We start from the raw sequence: 25798 nt of genomic DNA on the forward strand, positions 1-25798 counted from the left end.
TCAATATTATTTCATATTTTGATATCATATCATCTATTTTCCTCTCATCTATTAATTCATCTCATCTTCATTCGTTCATTCATATTTTCATTTCCTCTACAATCTCATTTATAACTAATGGCGAGTTATACATTAAAGAGTTATAGTAAAAATACATTAAAAATCATTTAAATTTATGATGAGACAATTTTTAAAAAATAAAAATTATTTTGCGTGATGACAGGCAAAAGCTTAATAAATTCCAAATATATGTGTTTAGACAGGTGCATATATTATCTTTGTACCGAATCTTGCTTTATTTATACCCTAGATTATATTTCATTACCTTGCACATTGAGAACTAAATTGACATCAGGTATACCCGCAATATATGGCAAATACAACTATTTAATTTAGATAGTTTGCGGCAATAGAAACATGAAATGATATACTACAGATTTTAAAATAATTTAAATTCATTTAAGAGTCATTTTAAATAATGACATAGCAATTTAAAAATATAATAAAAAGGATTTATTTTCTGCCTGTCACACAACTTTTCGATTAGATTAGTTATCAAACTAAAGTATTTTCAGTTTGGCTTTTGAATGTTAAAAGTTTGAGTAAAAATGTGTCTGACTTTACTTATTGCGGCGTCCTTAGTTAGCACAGCTTTAAGTGATGATTTAAGTGATAAATTAAGCGTAAAAAATGTGTATCCGGACGATGCCTATAACCACAGTAAGTAAGTTCTAAAAGAAACTAGAATATAAACAATATTTATTGTATAGTTATTAAATCATTGATATTTAAATTATAGCTATACAGATAATTAAGTTTGTTTTTGTGTGGATGACATAACTAAGAATAGTAAATTATTTTGAGGATATTTAATATTACGATCATATTGTCACGTAGAATGAATCTAAATCTGTCTAGAGCAGCGGTTCTTAACCTATGGGTCGCGACCCAAAATTGGGTCGCGAAGCATATTTCTAGGGTCGCGCTGAGTCCAACCAAAAAAGTTAGTAATACACCAAATAATAAGTAATACCAACACCTCCTAGAAGAAGTCATTGTGGCTTACTCAGCCTAATTTTGACTTTTTTTGGGGTCGCGACATGAACATATTTCTCAAATTTGGGTCGCGGCTTAAAAAGGTTAAGAACCACTGGTCTAGAGAATTAAAGAGGTTTATTAAGAACCTTCTAACGTACTAAGTAAGTGGTTTGAAACACCTGGCCTTTTGTAGAAATAAGTAACGGAACAGGAAGTGACAAATTAGACCATTCTGGAAACTTTAAGAAGATTACAGAAACAATAAATAAATGCTTATATTACATTTAACGATTTTTACATTTTCTTTGAGTTCTGAGGATCGAACTCGGCCTCTTTGTCTCTAAAAGACGACGAATGTGACCTCTCGGCAACGTTGACACACGTCATTATTGATTAAATTTGTTGCTGTAATATGAGTTAGTATACATCCGGGCCACTTCCGAACCAAAACAAATTCTTTTTAATATCTTTAGCATCATTTTAGGCGGAAATTTCAAATTTGTGAAAAACAAATAAAAAAAAGAAAGAAAGAAAAAAAAATTTTATGTCATAAAATAACAATTATTATGAAACAATCATCGTCATCGATGACGTGACTGCGACTTTTTATCAAAACTTTTAAAGCAAATAAAAACATTTTTGTGTACAATTACAATATCTGTTTATCCGAAGATAAATTTACGTAGAAGGACGATATCTATCTAAATTATATAAAACGCTAATACGTACGTATGTATGTATCAATAAAACCGATGATATTTCTTTTCTCGCGCTGGCAACAGTTTTCATTTTTAATTGATTGGATTCGGCGCGCAAGAGCACGTAGTGAGCAACCAGATAACAATAATCAGAGTGAGCATTATCAGGTTGTTCAATTCAGATTCATGCACTAAAAACATGACGATATTTAATTTAAACTCAATTAGGAATTAATTAAATAATTGAAGTGAGAATGCTTTAAAAGGCCGCTGTTGAATTGATATTTTTCTACTGGGAGCTACCTAAACGTCTAAAAAACGTTTAAGTGTTTGTATTGAATGCATTGAACTTTTGTATATTTCGCGTTTATTTATGCATTGAATTTTCACGCTTTAAAATGCAGAATATTAGTGAAGCAATATTTGATAATTTATTTTGATAATATGTTTCTTATTTAGCTAATGTTTTGATTTTTTTCACCATGTACAATCTAAATAGCTAATATACTTTTTTAAAAGCCAATAAGAACATTGGTAGAATTCTTCTACATAAGTACAATACTATGTCTTTGATGATAAAATACTATGTCTTTGATGATAATATATTATGTCTTTGTGCTAGAACATTGTGTTCATTGGCGAGCGAGCGCAGCGAGCCATGGTTCACGGCGTGAACCACATAGGATTGCGTAGCAATTCTCGGGGGTTGGCGAGCGTTAGCGAGCAGGGGGCGGAGCCTCCTAGTTTTCTAACAATTGTTTATTAATTTTCTTTTTTTTCCACGAATGGTTGAAGACGTTTTATATTGTAAGGCTTCCAAATTTCTGCACAATATTAATTTTTGTAATTTGGAATGAAAAATTTTAAAATTGGAAGTATTTAAGTCGAATAATGTTTCCAGAATTATGAAACTTTTAAAAATTAGTATTTTAAATTTTGATATAGTATTAAAATTTTTCAATTTCTCCTGTTCACTTATAAACTCTCGTACATTATCAACTATCTTTAATATTATTTCAGTTATAATCAGGATTAATTTTCCCTACTTTATGCAATGAAAATTATTATGATTCTAAATTGAATTATGGAAAATTCATATTATACAAGATACAAAAAAACTATTCAAAGTAGATCATGTAAAATTGCACTATCTCATTTGACCTTTTTATCATATCAATTAATAGTATTGCGCATTATCATATCATTTTATCGATCGTTTTATCATATCAATTAATAGTATTGCGCATGATCAATTCAATTTACCATATCGTTTTATCATATCAATCAATATTATCTCATTTAATGATATCATTTCATCTAATGTATTTTCATCTCATATCAGTTACATATTTAAGGCTAACCCATTTTTTTTTCGAAAGCTCCATAGTAATATGAAATGATGTTAAGTTCTACAAATATTTTCGGAAATAGAGATAATGGTGGTTACTGTTTTTATTTTTTAATACACAAAAATAACATAACATGTTACTAATAATCAACTGATTCTTAAGGTTATAAGTAAGGACTCAAAACAAATCTCTATTCCTCTGTCATATGAGAAAATAATTTCAAAAAGAATGATTCTTCACTCTGTTAAAGACCGATGAAAAGAGAGGGGGCAAAAAACGCTTACCGGGACCAACTGCTTAGAAGGATATTCATGCACTTTTTTCTTTTAAGTCTAATTCCATTTAAAAATTAACCTGAAATTATAATTTCACATAAATGCGTTGAAATTTGCAGTTTTTTATCTTGGATAGTACATGAATATACTGTAATAAAAAGTTCACGATATTTAAAAAAACAATAATTACAAAACCGACGAAAAGCATACAAAATATTATCTAGCGAAGCCGAATATGCAAGCAACAAGTCAACTCCCACATGAGCAAATAAGAATTTCATATTTTTCAGATCTTCCACAAAATCAAAACAGAAAACTAGTACGCGTGTAATTCACGTGGTCAATACTTTCGAAAAATCTGACCACGTGCAGTTGCTTACGCATTTAAATACCCCAGATCAAATAAAATAATAATAATAAATTTAGTTTCTCATATTGAAGATTTATTTTCCTTGATTCATTAATCGAAATTATCAACTGACGTAACCAAAATTTTTTAAGGTTACTTAAAAATTAAAAATAAACATTCCGAATTGAAATCACGTCCATGTGATCACGTGCTGTTGGTGTCAGAAAGAGTCACTTCATATGGGATACCATAACCATGAAGGGAAAATCGTGTGATAATGCATTGCAGATGTCAGAAAGAGGCGCTACGTAGAGGGTACCATGCGCCATGAAGGGAAAATCATGCGATCATGAGCTGCTGGTGTTGGAAAGAGACACTACATAGAGGGTATCATGCGCCATGAAGGTGCGCCGCGAAAATCGAGGTCTTAAAAGGGTTAAATATTGCATGCAAGGAATTGCATATAAATCGAACAATTGTCAAAATTTTTTGTTTTTTTGAACAACATTTCGTAACACAGCTATGCATTTTCGCATTAAATATTTAGCAATCACTTTCATACTTTTATTATGCAGTACATCCAGATGTAACACGTGATGTTATCAATACAATCTATATTATATAAAACGCTAATACGTACGTATCAATAAAATCAATGATATTTCTTTTCTCACACTGGCAACAGTTTCGTATTTAATGGATGGGCTTCGGCGCGCAAGAGCACGTAGTGGGCATCATATGGCTAATCTATATTATTTAAAACGCTATAACGTATGTATCAATAAAATCGATTATATTTCTTTTCTCGCGTTGGCAACAGTTTCATTTTTAATTGATGGGCTTCGGCGCGCAAGAGCACGTAGTGAGCATCATATGGCTAATCTATATTATATAAAACGCTAATAGGTTTTAATTGATAGGCTTCAGCGCGCAAGAGCACGTTGTGAGCATCATATGTCTAATCGGGTGAATTTTCATCAAATTATCAAAATATTTCTCACAAAATTATCTTCATCGAAGCCGATGCTTTACATCCGGCATACAGTACTATTTCATATTGTTTTACAACACATGGTTTTAGCCCTTTGGTGGGAAAGACTTTAAAACAAAACTTACAACAGTCACTTTTCTCAACAACTGAAATTTAGAATAGTGTGATTAAGAAAAATATGTGTGTTTGCAATTTCAAATTAATATTGAAATGCACAGGTTTAGAATTTTCTACAGTGAAAAGTTTTCGGAACTTCAGTGTTCAAAAAAAGTGTACAAAAGCTGGACGTTAAGAACGTATCCAATGAGAGAGTAAAGCAAGCATCGGATTGCAAAGCAATCCGAAATGAACTGCGAAAGCAGTTCCGAGGGTTGGCGAGGGCCAGCGAGCAGGGGCGAAGCCTCCTAGTATTTATATAATGTATTATAGATCATTTCATTTTATTCAAAAGACCTCCATTTTTCAAAACAGTGGTGCAATTTATTAAACAATGTACAGTTCGCGAAAAAAAGGTTTCACCCTGAATAACTTTCGTTCTAATGATCGGATTTTCACGAACTAAGTGCCAATCTTAATGGTTTTGGGGGGTGACCTCAAATATGCCAATTAATTAGTGCTAACTAATAATTAAGTTACGAAATCAGACCCAAAAACGTACTTTCTCTAAATAAACATATAATGTTTTTTGCATATTTGGATTCCTTATCTTCAAAATATGGGGGGTAGCCGCAGTCTGGGAAATGTGGTCCCCATAGTTTGGTCAGGAGAGCGATTTTTGTAACCTTAATGTTAATTTCGTTTTTTGCGTTTTTAGTCATATTTTAGAAACTAATGAAGCAATTCAAAAAAAAATTGCACCCACTCATAAAACTCATTTACCCAAAGATAATTTCATGAAAAAATTAATTTTTAATAATTATTTATTATTTTTTATTATTTAATTAAAGTGAGGATGAAAAAATTTTGAATTATAAAGTAGGGATTCTTTTATACCATTTTAATCTACATATTTGTCAATTGAAAAATCTAAAGTTTCTATTGTTTTTATTTATTAGAAGATGAGAAAAATTAAAATTAATTATTTAAAAAAAATAATTTGGTGACAATGAAGAAATGATTTAATGGGGCGATTAATATTAAAATGCGATAAACTTACAAGGAACTTGACTTAGCGCGAGTGGCGTAAAATTTCATTCATATTTTCTTCGCTAATAATCGTTTGCTAATCTTTTTATTTTTATTTCTTTAAAACTATAAAATACGATATTTCTTTTTTAGTCGTCTAAAATTCTATTTGAAATTTAGTCAAGAAATTTGAATAAAACATTTTAATCAACGAATGTCGAGTTTTATAAAAGCATGCTTGTGATAGTATATGATTATACACCGATTTTGCTTATTTAATGTGATTATTTTTTATTTTTTTAGTTTTTTTTCCTCAACTAGAGGGCTCCGCCCCCTGCTCGCTGACGCTCGCCAACCCCCGGAGAATTGCTTCGCAATTCTTGCTTGGTTTGCTTCGCAAAACCAAGAATGCTTTGATTTCATATATTTCAATATTAAACTGAATATTAACTGTTATCATCGAAAAGAATTAATTTTCTTAAATGCAGAATAAGCAGTGTGTCAATATCAATGTCACTTTTTTTCGTTGACTACAGTTCCTTCTATGTCCTATTTGTTCTTTAAATGAGCCAAAATTGTCAGAAATTAACATCAATGTGCAGATATAATCTTAATATGAAACTTGTTTAAAAAAAATGATAATCACAATAATACAGACTTTGTCCCAAAGAAATGAATATATTTTTAACACATTTAATTCAATATATATATATATATATATATATATATATATATATATATATATATATATATATATATATATATATATATATATATATATATATATATATATATATATATATATATATATATATATATATGCAAACACTATAATATTTTTCAATAAGCAATATTGTTAAGAACAGGGTAATTTTTAAAAAAATATTTTAATAATATTCAGCAAAATAACTATAAATGAAAACATTAATTTTGCGGAATTAAAATAAACAATGCACCAATAGCATTTTCTTTACGCTAAATACATTTATAAATTTGACATTATATATATATGTTATAATATTTCTCTATATACAATATTGTTAATGACAGGATCATCTTTAATAAATATTTTAATGTTCTCCTTCGTTGTGCATCTTGACAATGCCACATATAATTGACCATGAGAAAAAATAGGCCGTTCAATATATAGCCCAACTTTATCGAAGGTTTGGCCCTGGGCCTTATTAATTGTTAAGGCATAAGCTAATCTAACAGGAAATTGTCGTCGATAAAGCACAAATGGTAAGGAAGAATTACTTGATAATGTATTTTTTTTTAACAAACAAATATAACTTTATTGAGAACAAAAACACATAAATACAAAGAATATATATTCGTCGTCAAGAGGAAAATCCTATCCAGGCGACAAAGAAAAGTAATACAATAAATTTAAAATAGAAATTTAAAAAAAAAAAAAAAAAGAAAGAAAGAAAAAGAAATGGGGTATTACAATCATAAATTATTTTGCTCATCATGAGACGTCATATATTGTTGAACACTGTAATAATAGAAAACAAAAAAAATGCATGAAACTATATATAAAAAAATAAATAAATAAATAAATAAAAATAACAAAGGTCACATAAGAAATTCATTTGGATTGGCACAAGACTGGTATAAAAAATCAAATGCTTCCTTTAAAGTGAAAAATAGAGATCTAAATCGTCAATGTTCATCACAAATTGAAATAAAGCACGCTTAAAAGAAGAATATATTTTGATGTTTTGCAACTGAAATGGTAATTTATTATATAATTTAGGTGCTAAGTAAAAAAACTGTTTTCGTGAAATTTCTTTTGTAAAGAGGGGAATCTCATACATTTCAGTTGGTCTCCTTTCAGACACATTAGTTTTTAATTTGCATATTAATTTATTGTTGTGTAAATAGAGTAAAATACGAAAAAATACATTATGGCGAAATGGTAATAGGTTAATTCTTGTATATATATTAGTAGTAGTTACACTTGAATTATTTATATTTAGAGAATTAATAATCTTGAAGCATTTATTCTGGACTGAGATTAAGGGAAGTAAATTAGTTTTATATTCACCGCCATATATTATCGCACCATAATTAATTAAAGAATAAAACCAGGAGTAATAGAGTGCTTTCACAAAATTAAAATGAATTTTATTCTTAAGGTGATAAAATTTAACTAAAACGAAACGCAATTTTTTAACTAAATTGTTAATATGTGTTTTCCATTTTAAATTAGAATCGATATATAGTCCTAAATATTTGATATTATTTACAGATTGTAGAATATAGCATTGACAATTTTCATTAGTATTTTTGCAGGAGAGAGAGTGAAATTTTAAATTTAAGTTAAATTCTGATTTTCTTAAACTGAAATAAATATATTTAGTTTTATTTAGATTTAAATTTAAGTCATTTATTGTAAACCATTTTGAAATTATGCTCAAATCAGATTCAATTTGAAAAATTAGTTGATTTAAATCAGTGCAAGAATACAAAATTACGGAATCATCAGCATACGTTATTATCTTACCAAAAAGTTTGAGTTGACAAAAGTCATTGATGAATATAATAAACAATAAGGGTCCTAAAATAGATCCTTGAGGAACACCACGGTTTGAAAAAATATAATTACTAAAATTACTTCGGATTTTAACTCTATGTTCTCTGTTTGAAAGATATGAAATAAACCAATTTAACATAATTCCTCTGAAACCAGCAAATTCTAATTTTTTAATTAAAAGATTGTGATTGACATTATCGAAAGCTTTTGATATATCAAGAAATATAGCTACTGTTATCTTATTTTCAGCAATACTATTATGAATAAATTTTGAAAATTCCAAAAGAGCTTTTTCTGTACTTTTGCCTTTAATAAATCTATGTTGATTAACAGAGAAAAAATTTGTATGTTTTAAATAATTGTACATTTTATCAGCTAGAGCTTTTTCAATGATTTTGGAAAAAACAGGTAATATTGAAATTGGTCTATAGTTTGATAGGCAATTTTTATTGCCGGTTTTAAAAATAGGAGTTATGGTTGCTCTTTTTAAAGAAGTTGGAAATATGGATGACTTGATTGAGGTATTGATGAAATTAGTTATAAAATTTATATTAGTGAGAGCAAATAGTTTAATTAATTTTACATTAATACCGTCATAGTCAAAGGAGTTTTTATTAGAAAGAGAATTTATTAAGTGAAGTACTTCACAATCACTCAATTCTAGGAAAACAAACGAGGTTAAACTTGGTGAAATATACATTTGCAAACTGTTTGAATTTGGGTTTGAGGTACTGTAGGCATTTGCAAATGATTTATTGAATTGATCAGAAGATTCATAGTCGTTTAAAATATCAGGTAAAGTAAGTGATTTGCTCTGATTACCAATAATACTATTTACAAGATCCCATTTTTGTTTATTTGAATCACAATTTAAAAATTTGAATTTGAAATATTCTGATTTTGCTGTTTTAATTAAGTTCTTAAGCTCAGAAACTATAGTGTTGTATGCTGTTTTGTAAATAATATCCCATGGATATTTTCTAGTTTTTTTGAATAGTTTTTCCTTTCTTCAAATTAAAATCAAGATATTACTAGTCATCCAGTTATTTTTGGCTTTTTTGTTTGATTTATGCTTATATTTAAAATTATTTTTTAAATTATTGAGTTTGAAAACAAAACTTCGATATTGTTGATCAAGAGAATCTTGAGGATTGTAATTAAATTTGTAATTTGACAGATAATTATTGAGCTTATTATAGTTGATTGAAATTTTATTTTCAGCATCCTTAATTTTATTTACCTCATCGTAATGAACACTGCAAAAGGTTGGATAGTGATCGCTTATGTCATTTATGAATATTCCGGATTTGATTGAAAATTTATTTGTTTTTACGAAGACATGATCAATGCAAGTTGATGAGGAATTTACTCTAGTTGGTTTGTCTATGTAATTTTAATTCTATTCTTTCTTGGAAGATTGACAATACTACCATTTTTATTACCAGTAGCAATTTGGCAAGTCAATACTCTTTTCCCTATTTTAAGAACAGTCAATCGAGTTCCATTGCAAAGGCCATCAACAATAGATATGTTCCTGATCAGCATTACAATGCATCCAACTTTTAATTTGAGCTGATGAGGTGGCAGTCCCGGGAGATTTATGGAGTTTAAATATTCAATAGAATACCTTAAAGTAGCTTCTTCTTCTCTCCCGTCTGATTTTGTGGCCTTATCAATACTATAACTTATAACCTCTTCACCTGGCACACGTGATAAAATATTTTCATTAACTTTGTTAACTTCATCATTTTGCGGTGATAATATGATGTGATTAATGAAGTTAGTATTAAGACAATCGATTTTTTCAAAAAACCAAGAAATGATATCTTTACAATAAAGATCAGGAGTGCTTGCATCAAGATGTAAAAGTTCTCCATTGCCAATTGTCAACAACCAATTGGCAAATTCTTGGTTACCAGCTTTAACTCTCATATTAATTGTCAAATGGAGGATTTCAAAAAATGGCCAAAGAAAAGAGTATTTTATAGTTTCATTAATAACCTGCATATGTGTAGCTTTTTTAACGACAGGTAACACTTGTCGAAAATCTCCACCTAAAATGATTATCTTACCACCAAATGGTATCTCATTAGCTAGAAGATCACGAAAAGTTCTATCGATCATTTCTATTGCTTTTCTGGGAATCATACTTGCTTCGTCCCATATAATAACGTCAACATTTTTTAAGCGAATCTTATCACATTTTTTTAAAATACAAATCCCATCGTCACTTAGATCAATAGAATGTAAGGTTCGCATAAGTCTAATTTTATTATAGCAGAGAATAGTTTAACTTTCATAAAAATAGGTGGCAACATTCAGAGATGTAAATAGAACGCTTCGCAAACGCATATATTTCGCTGTTATTATTTTTCATTAAATACTTTTATAAAATATCTCTTCGCTTATTTACTGTATTGCATATTAATTAAATTCCTTGTCATTCAACTTTATCTTATATGCCGGAACCAGATTAAACTTACGAATTAACGTTTTAGAAAACAAATAATCAGATTAATCAATATATCAATACGAAATAAGTTGAGATGTTGTAAAACTGAAGAATGAAATTCTAACTATTTTGTGATTGGTTGCATCTCTGAAAAAGAAAATTCAGACTTGTAAATCGCTTTTTTAAGCTTGCCGTTTTCAGACATGTGATTGGCTGTTGTGAACGGCGGTTATTCTTCATTATTAACTGCAAAATCGTGCTTTAAAACTAAAATAAATAAAAATTTAAAATTATGTAAAAGATTTGAATGCCCTAAATGTCTTCCCTGAAAGATTCTGAATGAATTGATTCCTTAATCTTAGATTTTCATCACGTAGTTAAAAAGTTTTTCAGGGGACAAAATTAACTGCAAAAACTTTTTTTTAGAATAGAGAGATAATTGATACAATTTCTATAATATACATACGTATGAATAGATTTGGAATAAAATATTTATCAATTTCTTGAATATATTTTTTATAAATATTAATAAAAATACGTAGTCAACATCTTATATATCGTCTTAATCTTAAGATCGGAGTATGATTATACACCGATTTTGCTTATTTAATGTGATTATTTTTTACTTTTTTAGTTTTTTTTTCTCAATAACTGATACAATTTCTATAATATACATACGTATGAATAGATTTGGAATAAAATATTTATCAATTTCTTGAATATATTTTTTATAAATATTAATAAAAATACGTAGTCAACATCTTATATATCGTCTTAATCTTAAGAGTAATTTTTTAATCACCTGTCCCCATTTTTAAAAATCTTATTCTTTACCCTACTACGTTTATTATTTCATCATTAATATACTAATAAATTATTTTTAGTACTTTAATTTAGGTTTTCTTTAAAGTAAAGTTCCTTTTTAAATTATTGTCAAGTTTTTTTTAAAAGAATTATTGCTTGCTAACTAATAAAACCTTGTTGAGAAATTAAAAACTTTCCGCTGTTTAAAATTATTAAATGCAGAACAGCTGATTATTTACTAAGCATACTATTTTTTTCGAAAAAAGAGTCTAAATTATTGATTGTCTTTTTTTGTTTTGTTTCTTGTGACTTCAACATAGATTATCTAAAATAGTATTGATGTTTTAGAAGTCACTACAAAGAGTATAAAGATACTGAACATAAAAAGCTGTCGAATACGTAGCCAAAATTTTTAAGCGTCTTAAAATATCTCAGCATCTTAAATGTCTTCCTAACATCTTAGTTGTGAAATTTAATTATCTGACCACGTGTGATTCACTTATTATTTCATTATATCTTTTACTCTTTCTTTATGATTCGATGTAGATTTTTTTCCGGATAATATACTAAACTATTTTGTTTAATTTTTTACTTTAGCACGATTCCCAAGATATTATTGTAGTATAAAGTGTTATTAGGGGGAAAATGCCTTATTTTGTTAAGAAGGAAATAATCCTCATAGAACAATCCCTGACTTCTGTAAGCTACTTGAATATAATTGCAGACCAGGTTCACCCATTCATGGCAACAGTTTTTCCTGCGGATGATGGTGTTTACCAACAGGATAATGCACCATGTCAAAAGGGTCGAATCGTCATGGATTGATTCGAGGAACATTCCAGTGACTTTCAAGTCATATCTTGGCCCCCAAATTCACCTGACATTAATCCAATAGAGCATTTGTGGTCCTACTTGGAAAACCAAATTCATACTGCCATGCTACCCCCTCGCAATGTGAGGGAATTGCAGGACCAGTTGGTGAGCGCTTGGTACCAGATACCTCAGACTTTATCAGCACCTTGAGGAATCAATGCCACAGCGGGTGCTAGCAGTTTTGAAAGCTAAAGGTCGTTCTACGTGTTATTAGCAGGGGGGCTATAATGTAATGTCTCTTCGGTGTATATTTCACACATTTCCTAGGCATTCTATAGAATGCCAAATGAGAAACCGGTAAAGTATAAAATGCATTCGTCAAAATGTCATTCAAAAATGACAATTAGGTTATTTTCTTTTCTTTTGTATGAAAATTTTGTTTCCCTTAATAAGACAGGCATAAATTATGTCTTGCACAACTTTTTACTTTTCTTTGCACATTTTGAATAAATGTTTTTTAATGGAACTCTCAGTTTTCTTTTTTCAGAATGACATTTTTATTTTTGAGAAATGCATGTTACTGTGAATGACCGAAATCTGGAGAATGTCGACTTTCATCGGTGAATGTCAACAATCACACAGTCGCTTTGGTGATTGTCTGAAATATTTTTTACATCCGATTTGATATTAATTTATTCGCTGATATAATTACATTTATTCAATATTTTAACACTCACTGACGATAGATTAAAAGAAACATCAGTGTAGGGTAAACCGGACAAATCCATACCGGGCAATGGCACTTGACCTTAAAAAAAACATCATTGTAGGGTATACCGGACAAATGTATACCAGGCAGTGGCACTTGACCTTAAAAAAACATCAGTGCAGGATATACCGGACAAATGTATTACCGAGTTTTGGCACTTAACTAGACCTAGTATATATTTCGGACATTTACCAAAGGTCTAGTTAATTGCCACTGCCAGGTATACATTTGCCTAGTATACCAGACACTGATGTTTTTTTAAGGACAAGTGCCACTGCCCGGTATACCCTACACCAGGGATGGCGAACCTTTATGCACCAACGTGCCATTTTTTCAAAAAAATAGTTTAATGAGGTCATAGACGTGCCGTCAAATAATTTTGACTTCGCGATTATTCGGAAAATAATAATACTATCAAATCAAAACTCTTTATTTACCGTGAAAAAAACAAACAAATATTTTTCAATGTCTCAGTTATAAGCGTAATTCAGCTTAAAGTAATATCAGTGTGACTTCTGTTGTTGCAGATTAGATGACAAATAACTTATGTTAGGTTGTAAGATGTCAGTTAAGCAGTACTGTTAAATCTTTTTTTGCTGGTTATTTATTGTTAGCGTGTTTTTTATGGTTATTAATTGATTGTTTTTTTGGCATAAAATATTAATCTTTTGTTTGTTTTTGCGAATTTTAATTTGTTAATATGCTTCATAGTGAACGTTGTGGTCAGTGGCGTGCCCAGAATAGTGTGTCGCGTGCCATAAATGGCACGCGTGCCATTGGTTCGGCATCCCTGCCCTACACTGAAGTTTTTTTAAGGTCAAGTGCCACTGTCCGGTATATCCTACACCGATGTTTTTATAAGGTTCAGAGCCATTTCCCGATATATATTAGCCTGATACTCCAAACACTGATGTTTCTTTTAATCTATCGTCAGTAATTATTAAAATATCGAATAAATGTAATTATATCCACAAATAAATTAATATCAAATCGGATGTAATAAATATTTCGGACATTCACCAAAGCGACTATGTGATTGTCAACATTCACCGGTGAAAGTCAACAACCACCGATTACGGTCATTCACAGTAACATGCACATCATTAATATAACATAATGACCTCATCAGTATGTTTTTTTCATATTTTGCCTAAATAACATTTGTCATTCTATAGAATGCCTAGGGAAAGTATGTAATACCTCTCACATTTCATACTTTGCTGAAAACATCCGGCATTGTATAGAATGCCTACGCATTCTATTCAATACCGGCGTTTCATACTTTGTCCGGTAACATATATAAGAAAACAAAAATAATCTTAGTAGCAGTATTTGCTGGTAAATGTAGCTGTAATTGTATCTGAAGAATATGCTCTGCGACATTTTATACTGAATTTGCGAATGTAAGTTTCAGAATGTATCGAAAGATGAGGATGGTATTTGCAACCACCGATTACGGTCATTCACAGTAACATGCACATCATTAATATAACATAATGACCTCATCAGTATGTTTTTTCATATTTTGCCTAAATAACATTTGCCATTCTATAGAATGCCTAGGGAAAGTATGTAATACCTCTCACATTTCATACTTTGCTGAAAACATCCGGCATTGTATAGAATGCCTACGCATTCTATTCAATACCGGCGTTTCATACTTTGTCCGGTAACATATATAAGAAAACAAAAATAATCTTAGTAGCAGTATTTGCTGGTAAATGTCTTTATCCAAAGAAAGCCTTGTAACCTAAATTTCTAGCAGAATGAAGCGATTTTTTAAACAAGGAATCTTACAATATGCAACATATTATTTCAGTATCTTATTCTTAAACATAACATATTTCAATGTTTTTAAAATACCACTAAACATTCAGCAATTCCTTGAGTTATAGAAAAACGAAATATCGTAAATTATAGAAAACCTTGTGAATGCGCATTAGAATTACTATGCAATATACATTTTATTTTTCAAGCACTTTTTTTTTCTTCAAATTTTCTTGCCTAGAACACTCGATTAAAGCTGTAAAAATGATTATCCCTAAAATTTTGTATATAGCCATAATAAGTTATGCTAATTTGATTTTAGTATGAAATCCTCGAGTAAGTATAACAAAAACAATATAATCTAAATAATATCAGATAAAAAGTTCATGTATTTAAATTCTAAAAACTTAGAAAATTATAAATAATTTATAAATCGTTTCAAATTTTCTTTTCAAAGGAGATTAAAATAAAAAAATTTTGCTTTTTGTTCAGAAATTAGCTTTAAAAATTGTCTATATCCTAGAAACTTTGAGATATTTTCTATTAACTTTGAGATATTCCTATTAAACATCTCCGAGTAATCACAGAACATTATTTAAATTTTTTTTTACAGTAAGAAATTGGTTGCTTTGCAACCTAGTGAAATGTAATAAATATTTTAATATTTATTACATTTGACTAGGCAATGTATTTATTACATTTCACTAGGCACTCTGGTCTTCTTTTTTTGAATTAGTCAATGGGTTACCTTAAAATATTAATTTGCGCTGGCGACTTTTTTTTGGCGGTTTTCTGGACTATCGCCAAATATATAAACCTTTATTGTGTCCCAATTTAAGACCCAATTTTTTCAAAACTTTGTCTACCCCTCCCCCTAATTCAAGTGTCTGGATTCCAAATTTGTAAAAAAAAATACATGTTTATTCAGAGAAAGTACGTTTTTGTGTCTGATTTCGTAACTTAATTAATAGTTAGCACTAATTAATTAGCATATTTGAGGTCACCCCCCGGAACCATTAAGATTGACACTTAGTTCGTGAAAATCCGATCGTTTGAACGAAAGTTATTCAGGGTGATATATTTTTTTTTTGCGGACTGTACATTGGAATGTTTGACTCAGAACATAAAGACATTTTTTGAAAAACAATTTCATTAAAACAATAATGAAAAAAAAAGGTTTTATGTCGATTGCTAAATAATGTCATTTCTTTTTCGCAGTGAATTTCACGACAAAATGTTTCGGAGATTTGGGATGTTTCTATACCGGTCCACCTTGGTACCATCCTCTGTACAGAGCAGTAACTGTACCACCACAAGAACTGCTCACAAAGTTTTTGTTGTATACACGCTCCAATAAACAGAAGCCCTATGATCTGAAACCAACACCAGAATCACTGTCGAAGTCTCCCTTCAAAGATAATTTACCAACAAAAGTACTCCTTCACGGATATTTAGGTCATCCAAAATCAGTTACAGTAAGGAAGCTTTAAAGATTTCATTATTTTTATTATCTAATTTAACAATGTTATAAAATTAGCAGTTTTTTAACTTTTAATTAGATCTATATAATGAATACAACCTGTTAGATGTATATACTATTGAAAACGGGGTACCATGCAAAATAATATTGTGCTAACTTGATACAATCTAAATGAGTCAGAAAACTTCGCGATTCTAAAGTTAGATTAATACATCTTGAAATTAATTTATGCCATATTCTTGTTCACTTTGAAGTGTAATGGACTTAGAGTTTACTCTTTAATATGCTTCTTTTAATTTAAATTGTATAAATAAAATTCTCAAGGTCGCATTTTTTACCTCCTTCGCCTTGGTAACGATGTGACTGGCAGCAACGCTACTATTTTTTTATTTACGTGGCATCAATACCTCGGGAGGTACTGGATCGGAGATGGATCGTGCTCTGGTTCGGGTCTAAACTACGATATGGGGAGGGATGGTGTGTGAAAATGTTCTCCGTGTGAAACAGGATGTGACGTATGTATGCGGTCTACGGTTTATCCTCAGGGATGTTTCACAGACCGTCACCAATAACCAATCGTGCAGGTCTTGTGTGATGTTAATTAGTAAAACAACCTACCATGTACAGTGCGCCAATAAAAAACCAGCCACCCAGAGCAACTTTTGATTTAATGTTCGGATCTTCACATTCTAGGACTCATTCTTAACACTAGATTGCCCAAGGAAGTCATTTTGACTGCTTTTTAACTGCTTCTTCATTTGCAAAAAATGTACAAATAATGATGCATTGATTTTTTTTTCTTCCAATCGAAGTAAATTTTTTTTTGTTAATATTCACTAATAACTTGTTATACACTATCTACCAATAAGTATTTGGATACTTATGCAAATGACTATATTTGAGGTCCTGAGTTACGTCACGCCCTCCGCCGGTATTTATCGTGTAAGGAACAACATCGGCATTAGTCCCATGCAAGATGCCTACTGCACTATTTTGGATAACAATGTGCTTCCTACGTTTTGGAAGTTTTACGGGGTGGAGCCCTGTTACTTCCAGGACGACAATGCCAGCTGTCATGTTGCGAGGGTCACTAAGACTTGGTTTGGTGCCAATGGGGTTAATCGAATGGACTGGCCTGCTCAGAGCCCAGACCCAGGACCCTATCGAGAACCTCTACGATGAGTTGTATCGCCGAATTAAGGGCTGTACTACCAGACTAAAATCGGTGAAGGAACTTACATGTCTTCTCCAAGCCGAGTGGAAGAAAATACCACAAGCCGTCAACAAGGACTTGTGGAAAGTATTCCCCATAGGGTTCACGCAATCGCCTCTTGTGGAGGCTCTATCAACTATTGATTATGAATAAGATTTGTTTTTCCTTTCAATCACACGTGTATAAATACTTACTGGTAGATAGTGTATAACTGTAAATAATATAGAAAAATATTAAAAATTAATGAAACAAATATCAACATTAGTTACTCTTTCTCAATGTTAGGGAGCATTCTTTCACAAGCATTAATTATTCTTTCACAATGCAGTAATTTTTACTGCTTTTGGCCAATATAGGAATATACTAAGTTTCAGTCTTTCTAATGTTAAAGATTCAGGGGGTTGCCTCAAATATGCTAATTAGTTAGTGCACACGATATTTTAAATTATGGAAACAGGCATAGAAAGCACTTTTTCTGAATAAACATAAACTTTTTTCAACGGATTTTGATTTTTGATTCCCAAAATATAGGGGGTAACCGCAATCTAAGAAATATGGTCCCCATAGTTTACTTAGGGGAGTGAGTGGTCTAAAGTTTGAGCCCATTAATGTTGATTTTGCTTTTAGCGTATTCTGCCATATCTCGAGAACTCCTTTATTGAATTTTAAAAAAATTTTCACACAATTATAAAATTTGTTTATCAAAAGATAATTCATGCAAAAAATACATGTCAGTTAATATTTAAAATTTTTTATTGTTTTATTAAACAAGAGTGGAAAATGTTTAAATTGTAAGGTATATAATTTTTGCATCATACTTCAAAATGAGTTAAAAATTTGTATACCCAACAATTCAAAAAAATTCTGACTTTTATTTAATAAAATGATAAAAATAATAAGTAGGGGAAAGTTGGACAAAACGGGATACCATTATTGTTTTTATTTACTAGGGAAAATCTGTTAAAGAGTACGACACTTTATTTTTTTTATAGCTACATTACTTATTGAAGCTCAGAAGAAACATATTTTAAACTAATTTTAATGCATACCTGGGTCGGACAAAACGGGATAGGGCTTGCAATGTTTAATTTTTAACTGCAGTGCGATTAAACCCTTTTTCTCGGACCATACCCGTGGGTTCTGGTTTTTGGAGGCTAAGTTCTTCATGCCTACCAATAAATAATTGCAACCAACACTTCCCAGCCATTTTTTCCCTGTGTTAAAATTATGCTTAATATTGTTTCTCTCAGCTAACTCAAATGCTAGCATTCGTATGTCCGTTAGAGTTATACCAAATAATCTCTCTTCTCGAGCCAATACATGCTCACGCGTTTTTTTTTGTTCAACATTGAATACTGTCTCTTATCTGTCCAACTTTTTCACTGCTGCCAATCCAGGGGTCAATGTATTTGTACGAGCCTTTTTTACCTTTCTTTCAATATAGTAATAATAATATAGTAAAAATAATAGGCCAACAAATAAATATGTGGATAAAACGGGATATAAAAAAACTCTATCCCGTTTTATCCAATTCATAAGTATCCCGTTTTGTCAGACTCAGACACTTTTCAAAACAAACATGGCTGCTGGCTAAACGTGAAAGAAAAATTAGATTGACTAGACATGAGTATACTCGTTAATACATGCTTCATCAAATGTAGTACTCACCGGAATTGTAATCCTATATATATAGGCAGTACAATGTGAAAAACAACGCACGTAACTGTGGAAAGTGGCAAAAAAATGGAGTAAAAAAGTTCTGAGACCTACAACTTTCTATCAACTAGTGATCTCGAGACTGTACGCGCTAAAAATGATAGAATCACAGTCAAATAACAAGTTTCTGTCGTCGTCCGCTAGATAGCTGCAATAGTCTGGTCCCTAGGCGACGTATCCCATTTTGTCCGACTATCCCGTTTTATCCAACTATCCCCTATTTACCAAAATTAGTTTTATAATTATATGATAAATGTTAACCAAAACAAACAAATTTTATAATTGAATGAAAAAATGTTTTAATTCACTAAGAACGTTCTCCAGATATGGCGGAATACACAAAAAGTGAAATTGATATTAAGGGGACCAATTTTTGGATCGTGCTCCTGATCAAACTGTGAGGACGCTGCTTCCAAGATTACGGCTACACCCTACAGTTTGTGTATTCAGAGGAAGTACGTGTTTGTGTCTGATGCCGTAACTTAAAATATCGTCTGCATCAATTAATTAGCATATTTGAGGTCATCCCCTCGAACCATTAAGAATGAGTTCTAGAACGTGAAGATCTGATCATTAGATCAAAAGTTATTCGAAGTAGTGTGTTTTTTTCTTCGGTGGATTGTACACATTATTCACATGGAAGTTACGGAACATCTAAAACTCATAACTGTATATGGGAGCTTCCTTACCAAGCAATTATCTGCGAAGTTTGGAGGTGAATGATCACGCTGTTTCCCTGTATGCATCTTCATGCTGTCCTTCTTTGTGATTTTTGTCTATCCTTTTGACAAATATTAATAAAATTTCCCTGAGCAAACAAAATCCTGCTAGTGTATGTTGTACCAATAAACAATAACTGTATATCATTATAATAATAATGTTCTGGCGTGGATAAAAATCGATAGCATGGTAACGGAGAGGGGAAATCGCGTAACCTTAAAACGGTTATTCTATATACAATCTTGTCGAAAATTTTATGCATTTTTAGCTTAATCGTGAAACCAGTGTTTCTGAAACTGTAAAGCCAATGTTAATTAGCTACTTTTTTCAATAGTTAGTAAAGCTAATTTATAATATCGTCGTTAGAAACAATTAAGAAATATCTAAGAGAAAGTATGAAGCATAATATACGCCAAAAATTTGTTTAATCTATGAATATTTAAAAATAAATTTATGATGCTTTTATTAAAAAATTCCTTAAGCTTATTCTTATTCTCTTCAACTTTTAAAACTTTTTCGCTACTTTCAACAGTACGGAAAAATAAAGGGGTTTTTTCTTGAGGAATTCGTTTATTTTAATGGAATAAAGGACCCAGTATTGGCCGTATTTGTACAGTCCTGTATACCTTTTAAAAAGCGGCACAATTTATTGGTAGTGAACTTGATTCATCGAGTAAAATTCAACACCTGAGACATAAGAAAAGGCATTTTTACATCGTTTGTCCTAAAATGTTATTAATAATTTAAAATGTTATTCGCAAATTAAAATGTTATAAAATAAGTAATTACAGCCAAAATGACATCACAATTTCGTTGTTTGCTAAAAGTCATCTACTCCAGTTCAACCTGACGTTCCTAAAGTTTCTGCAAATGGATATCTACAAGCGACGTCATGCTTAGGTAAATCGTGGCGATCGTTTATGCCGCGATTCAGCAGCCAATCAGGTTCTCTAAAATGGCACCAAATGTCACACACGCGTGACATTGCTTACAGGTATAAAATTGATTCAGCGGGGAAAAATCAAGACTAAAAGCTCCATCAAATCAAAAGAACTATGCCATTCGGAGCCTTGTGATTAGACACTACCATTTGATTTTAGTAGTACTCTTCTCCCCGAGTGTCAAGTACCCAATTATAGAATCAAAGTAAGATTAACGCTTTTAACTGAATCACATAATTTTACTGGAAATTTCGTTTTCTATAAAAATCTATTTTCACCAAATTTTTAGTAAACCTGATTTTCGAATTAAAATTTTTAAGAGTGAAAGAACTGCAACTGAAAAGACGCGTTGAACCGTAGAAAGTCGGGTACTTCCAGAAACAACAGCGCTAATCATACATGCAAGGAGATGGCCACCGAACATGGACTTACAGTGCATAAACACAACATTCGCGTGCACAAGTCCCGGTAAAAAAATAATGTACCAAGTTTTCTAGAAATCACTTTATCAGAGGCACCATGAAAGTGGATCCCCCCCCCGACATAACAACACAAGGAGACAAATAGAACAGAGAGATGAATTACACTTATGCCCTTGGTGGGATACGAATCCGAAATCTTCCTTGCAGAAGGCTAACGCTTTGACCACCATCTTTGACCAAAATTTCGACACTTTATTTTTGATAGTCCAATCTTCATTCTAGTTTCGTTATTCCACTCAATCTCCCACAATTCAATAGGATTAAGTTTCGAGTAGGTGAAACATTTTCGTTCATAGATATTAGAGTTCGCATTTCATTGCAAATCACGTGATTTTGTGGCGAAAGGATTCAGAAAATTAACTTAATGCAGCTCAAGGATTGCTGAATCGTCAAAACTGAGAGTTCTAGAATATAACTATTTAGAATATAAATATATATATTTTTATTTAGAATATAATTTTTTTTAAATGCCCAAAGGGTTACAACTATATTTTTTATTTGTTCCGCAGAAATTTATACAATTCTTATATTATTTTGCGTAAATACTATAATTCCGGACCTGATAATAAGTCCGAATTTTACCAAGTACCCGGAGCCAGTCATGAGGCAAATAAAAAGTTTGCCGTGTATCCTGAATTGGATAGGGGAAATTTTTTTATTTCCATAGAGTATTCAGCATTACTTAAGGTTGCTAACTTACAATCCAGCAGCTTTTAACAACTTGCTCTCTCTTTTGGAGGTTTTCCACTAGGCAGCAGTTGGATCCAATTATAATGCAAGTTTTTATTTTTTTAAAAATTTGTTACCTAAACTATAAAAACCTAACTGTTACCTAAACTATACCTAAACTAAAAAAATACTATAATACCGGAGAAGTCACGTATCAAGTTATTTACGAAAATGCCAAGCAGAAGAGCGAGTCGTTAAAAGTCACCGGATTAGAAAATCGCAGCCCGGTGCAGTTTTAGAATGTAACAGTTATTTTTCCATTCCTCCAGGGTATAATGAAAGAACTCCTGAAGTATTCCTCTTACAATGTAATCTTAGTCGACTATTCACGTGAAGCAAGCGGTACTCTAGCTCAATCTGTTGCCAACGCCAGATTGGTCGGAGCGTATACAGCTAAACTTCTTCATTTCATAATGGTTTGATATAAGTTGAACATTCATAATGGTTTAGTATAAGATGAATATTATCCATATTTTTTACTGTCTTTATTTCAACGTATTCAATTCACGAACACTTCTACCTAGAAAAGTTAGAGAAATAAACAAAATCATATATATTTAAATTTAATTAAATTATTTTTGATATAATTGAATTTTCCGAGTAGTAGTTGGTTGTAAACAATTTTCTCTATATATTACTCATTTTCAAACAAGTGCATTTTGGCAACTCGCTCTTTCTCTCTCTTTTTTTTTTGGAGATTTTTCTCTTGCCTGCACATGTACTGCGCGCTAAGAAGAATCGGACCAAATGCTAAAAACTTTTGATCTAATAATTGTATCTTCACGCTAGAAGACTCAATCTTAATAGCCCTAGCGGTGGCATCAAATAGGCTAATTTGCTAGTGCAGATGATGTTTCAAGTTACGAATTCAGGCACAAAACGTACTTTCTCTGAATAAACATACCTTGTCTTCAACGAATTTGGATTTCTGAGCCCCAAATTATAGGGGTAGCCGCATTTTGGAAAATATCGTCCCTATAGTTTGATCAGGAGAGCGATTCAAAGCTCGGACCCCTTAATGTCAAATTTTTTTCTTACGTGCGCTAGTATTCCACATGAACAGATTATTGAAATTTGTAGTGGCATTTTTGATAAATATTTATTTAATGAAAATATTGATAAATCTTATTGGTTGGGTATTTGTAGCTTTAATCTTTTTAAGAACGTACTTTTTTATGGTCTGGATTTTTATAAACAAATTATTGGTATTCCACAAGGTAATTCCTTTTCTGGAGCTTTTGCTTATATTTTTTTTAAATTTTTTTGAAGCTAAGTTTCTTGAGTTTAATGATTTTAAAGCTTTTAGATACATTGATGATTTAATTTTATTTAATTGTGACAATTATGATTTCATTTTTAGTATTTATCCTAAAGATTTGGTTTTGAAAACAACTAATGAGAATTGCTTAAAAGTTTAACATTTAGATTTTAAAATTGATATGGTTGATAAAAAAAAATTAAAATTGGTGTTTTTGATAAACGAAAGGCTTTTAAATTTAAAGTTTTTTTTCTGTAATTTTAATGCTAATTCGTGCTGTAAAATTTTCAAAAATTTAGTTTTTTCTCCATTGTTTAGCTAAATTTACAATAACGGTAAGTGTTTTCAAGAGGTAGAAAATTTTTTTTTGAAAAATTTGAGAAATAATGATTTTTCTTTTAATTACTGTAATGTTAAATTTTTGATTGGGAAAATGATTGAGAAATATTAGTTTATTATTTCTTTCGTTTAACAGAGCGAAATTAAAGTCTTGACTGAGCAGCCCCAGTTAAACATTATATTAATTTGTTACGCGATCTTTACCTTTCCTATCCTATTTTTCCTTCTACTGCGCATTTAAATAGGGGGCGCTGTTTTCTTATATTTCAAACGCTTCTTTTGCATGAGTTACATTGAGTTAGTTCCATCAATTTGGTGCTTGACTAGTTTACTGCGTGTTTTTGTATTCTCACTTTTGTATTATATTCTCATGATTTTGTTTAAATTTTTCTTCTGATTTGATTTTTTTATATTTCTTCCTTGACTTTTGCAAAACCTTCGGTGTACCGAGAGAGCAATTTTTGACATTTGTCTGGCTCTCTCAATCGAAAAGGTTTTGTTTTTATAACTTCCGGAGCTAGTACCCCCTGAAGACGTCAGCTTCGGTAACCGTATTTTAATTTCCATTGTTTTCTTTTTCTTTATTGCTTCAATTATTCTTTCTTATGAAAATTCTGCAACTTTGCGCGTTTCTTTCAAAGGAAGTTCTGTTATTATAAATTTAAATATTTGGTATTCTTTTTCTTTGTTTGAATCGTTGTTTCTTGTTTCTATACCTATAAAGCAGGTATTTTTAAATATTAGATTGAATGGCATATTTTTCATACTCTAACGAAAGTAAAAAACCATAGTTGAGGTGTCAAAATTAATATAAAGCTTTATTTTTTATCTATAAATTCACATTTCATCTTGATAAAAAAGAACGGAATGAACAATATTTATTCCTGTGCTTCAGAGACAAACCTGAATAGATTGAAAAGAGTTCAAATTAGAGCGGCAAAAATTATTGTAGGTTTGAGCAGCAGCTGTCCAGATAAAATTGTTCTGTTTGAATCTGACCTCCAGCCTTTATACATGAGAAGGAACTTCAGTCTCAAGAAATACTTCAGTAAGCTCATCAGTTTTGGTTACCAGAACAGAATCTCATCCTATCTCAAAAATTGGAAAAATAACCATAGACTGAAGAGGAACAGTCCCTTCTCTTTGGCTGTTTCAATTCACCTTGTAGACTTGCAATATCCCTGCCAAATTGAACATCATTCCGTGTGGCCATGTTTTAGCCCTGTTACTGATTTTTCTGGTATCCATTTCCTCACGGAGCTGTTGAACGGTCCAAAAAAGTAAAGACAACCCAAAATTTATGAGACAAATGGCTCTTGAAACTATTAGCCAAATACCAACAGTTGCTTTAAAACTATACACAGATGGCAGCAAGAGCAACGAAGGTCATTCAAGTAGTGGGGTTTTTATTGAAACACCCACGTATACATAGAGTCTCAAATTTAGAAATTCAGAATTTTGCTCGGTTTTCAGATCTGAGCTTTTACGATTGAAAATGGCCTAAGACATGTTGAGAATATTGCTGAGCCTGACTTTAAGCATATATGGATACTGACGGATTACAAATCTTCAAACCAACACCTTATCAACTGGATGAATGGAGACAAGGCTGCGGCTTCAATTTTGGGAATGCTCTTCAGGCTCTCAGCGGACTTTGGGGTACACTTCCAATGGATTCCATCACACGTTGGAATCAAAGGTAACGAGATGGCGGACTCACTGGCTAAAGATGCTTATTTGGAATCTTTACAGACAAATTTACCTTCCACTTTCAATGAGGCCTTTGCAGAGTGCAAAAAAATGTTTATGGACCTCTGGAGGTTTCCTCTTCCGCATAGTTGGTATTTCAGAAAATGACCTGGAAGTGCCTTGCTTTCTGAGGGACCTAGAATCCATCAGACTTGTTTATCTCACTTTGCAAGTGGTCACTTGAGGTGTCTCTCGTCTATTC

The 25798-nt window shown here is 31.1% G+C and overlaps 1 protein-coding gene across 1 annotated transcript in view; it reads left to right on the forward strand.

The window, feature by feature from the left end:
* The first annotated feature begins 555 nt into the window (after window positions 1–555).
* The window catches only part of LOC110283434 (pancreatic lipase-related protein 2-like), a 36351-nt gene continuing 11108 nt past the window's right edge, over window positions 556–25798 (forward strand). Inside the window, exons 1-3 of the mRNA XM_071186086.2 lie at window positions 556–720; window positions 16188–16444; window positions 22520–22666. Coding sequence (XP_071042187.2) covers window positions 609–720; window positions 16188–16444; window positions 22520–22666 — 516 coding nt within the window. The 5' untranslated portion in view covers window positions 556–608. The remainder of the gene's footprint in view (window positions 721–16187; window positions 16445–22519; window positions 22667–25798) is intronic.

This window comes from Parasteatoda tepidariorum, chromosome 9 (genome assembly GCF_982258835.1).
Source record: "Parasteatoda tepidariorum strain Cologne lab strain chromosome 9, Ptep-v5.0, whole genome shotgun sequence".
Lineage (NCBI taxonomy): Eukaryota > Metazoa > Arthropoda > Arachnida > Araneae > Theridiidae > Parasteatoda > Parasteatoda tepidariorum.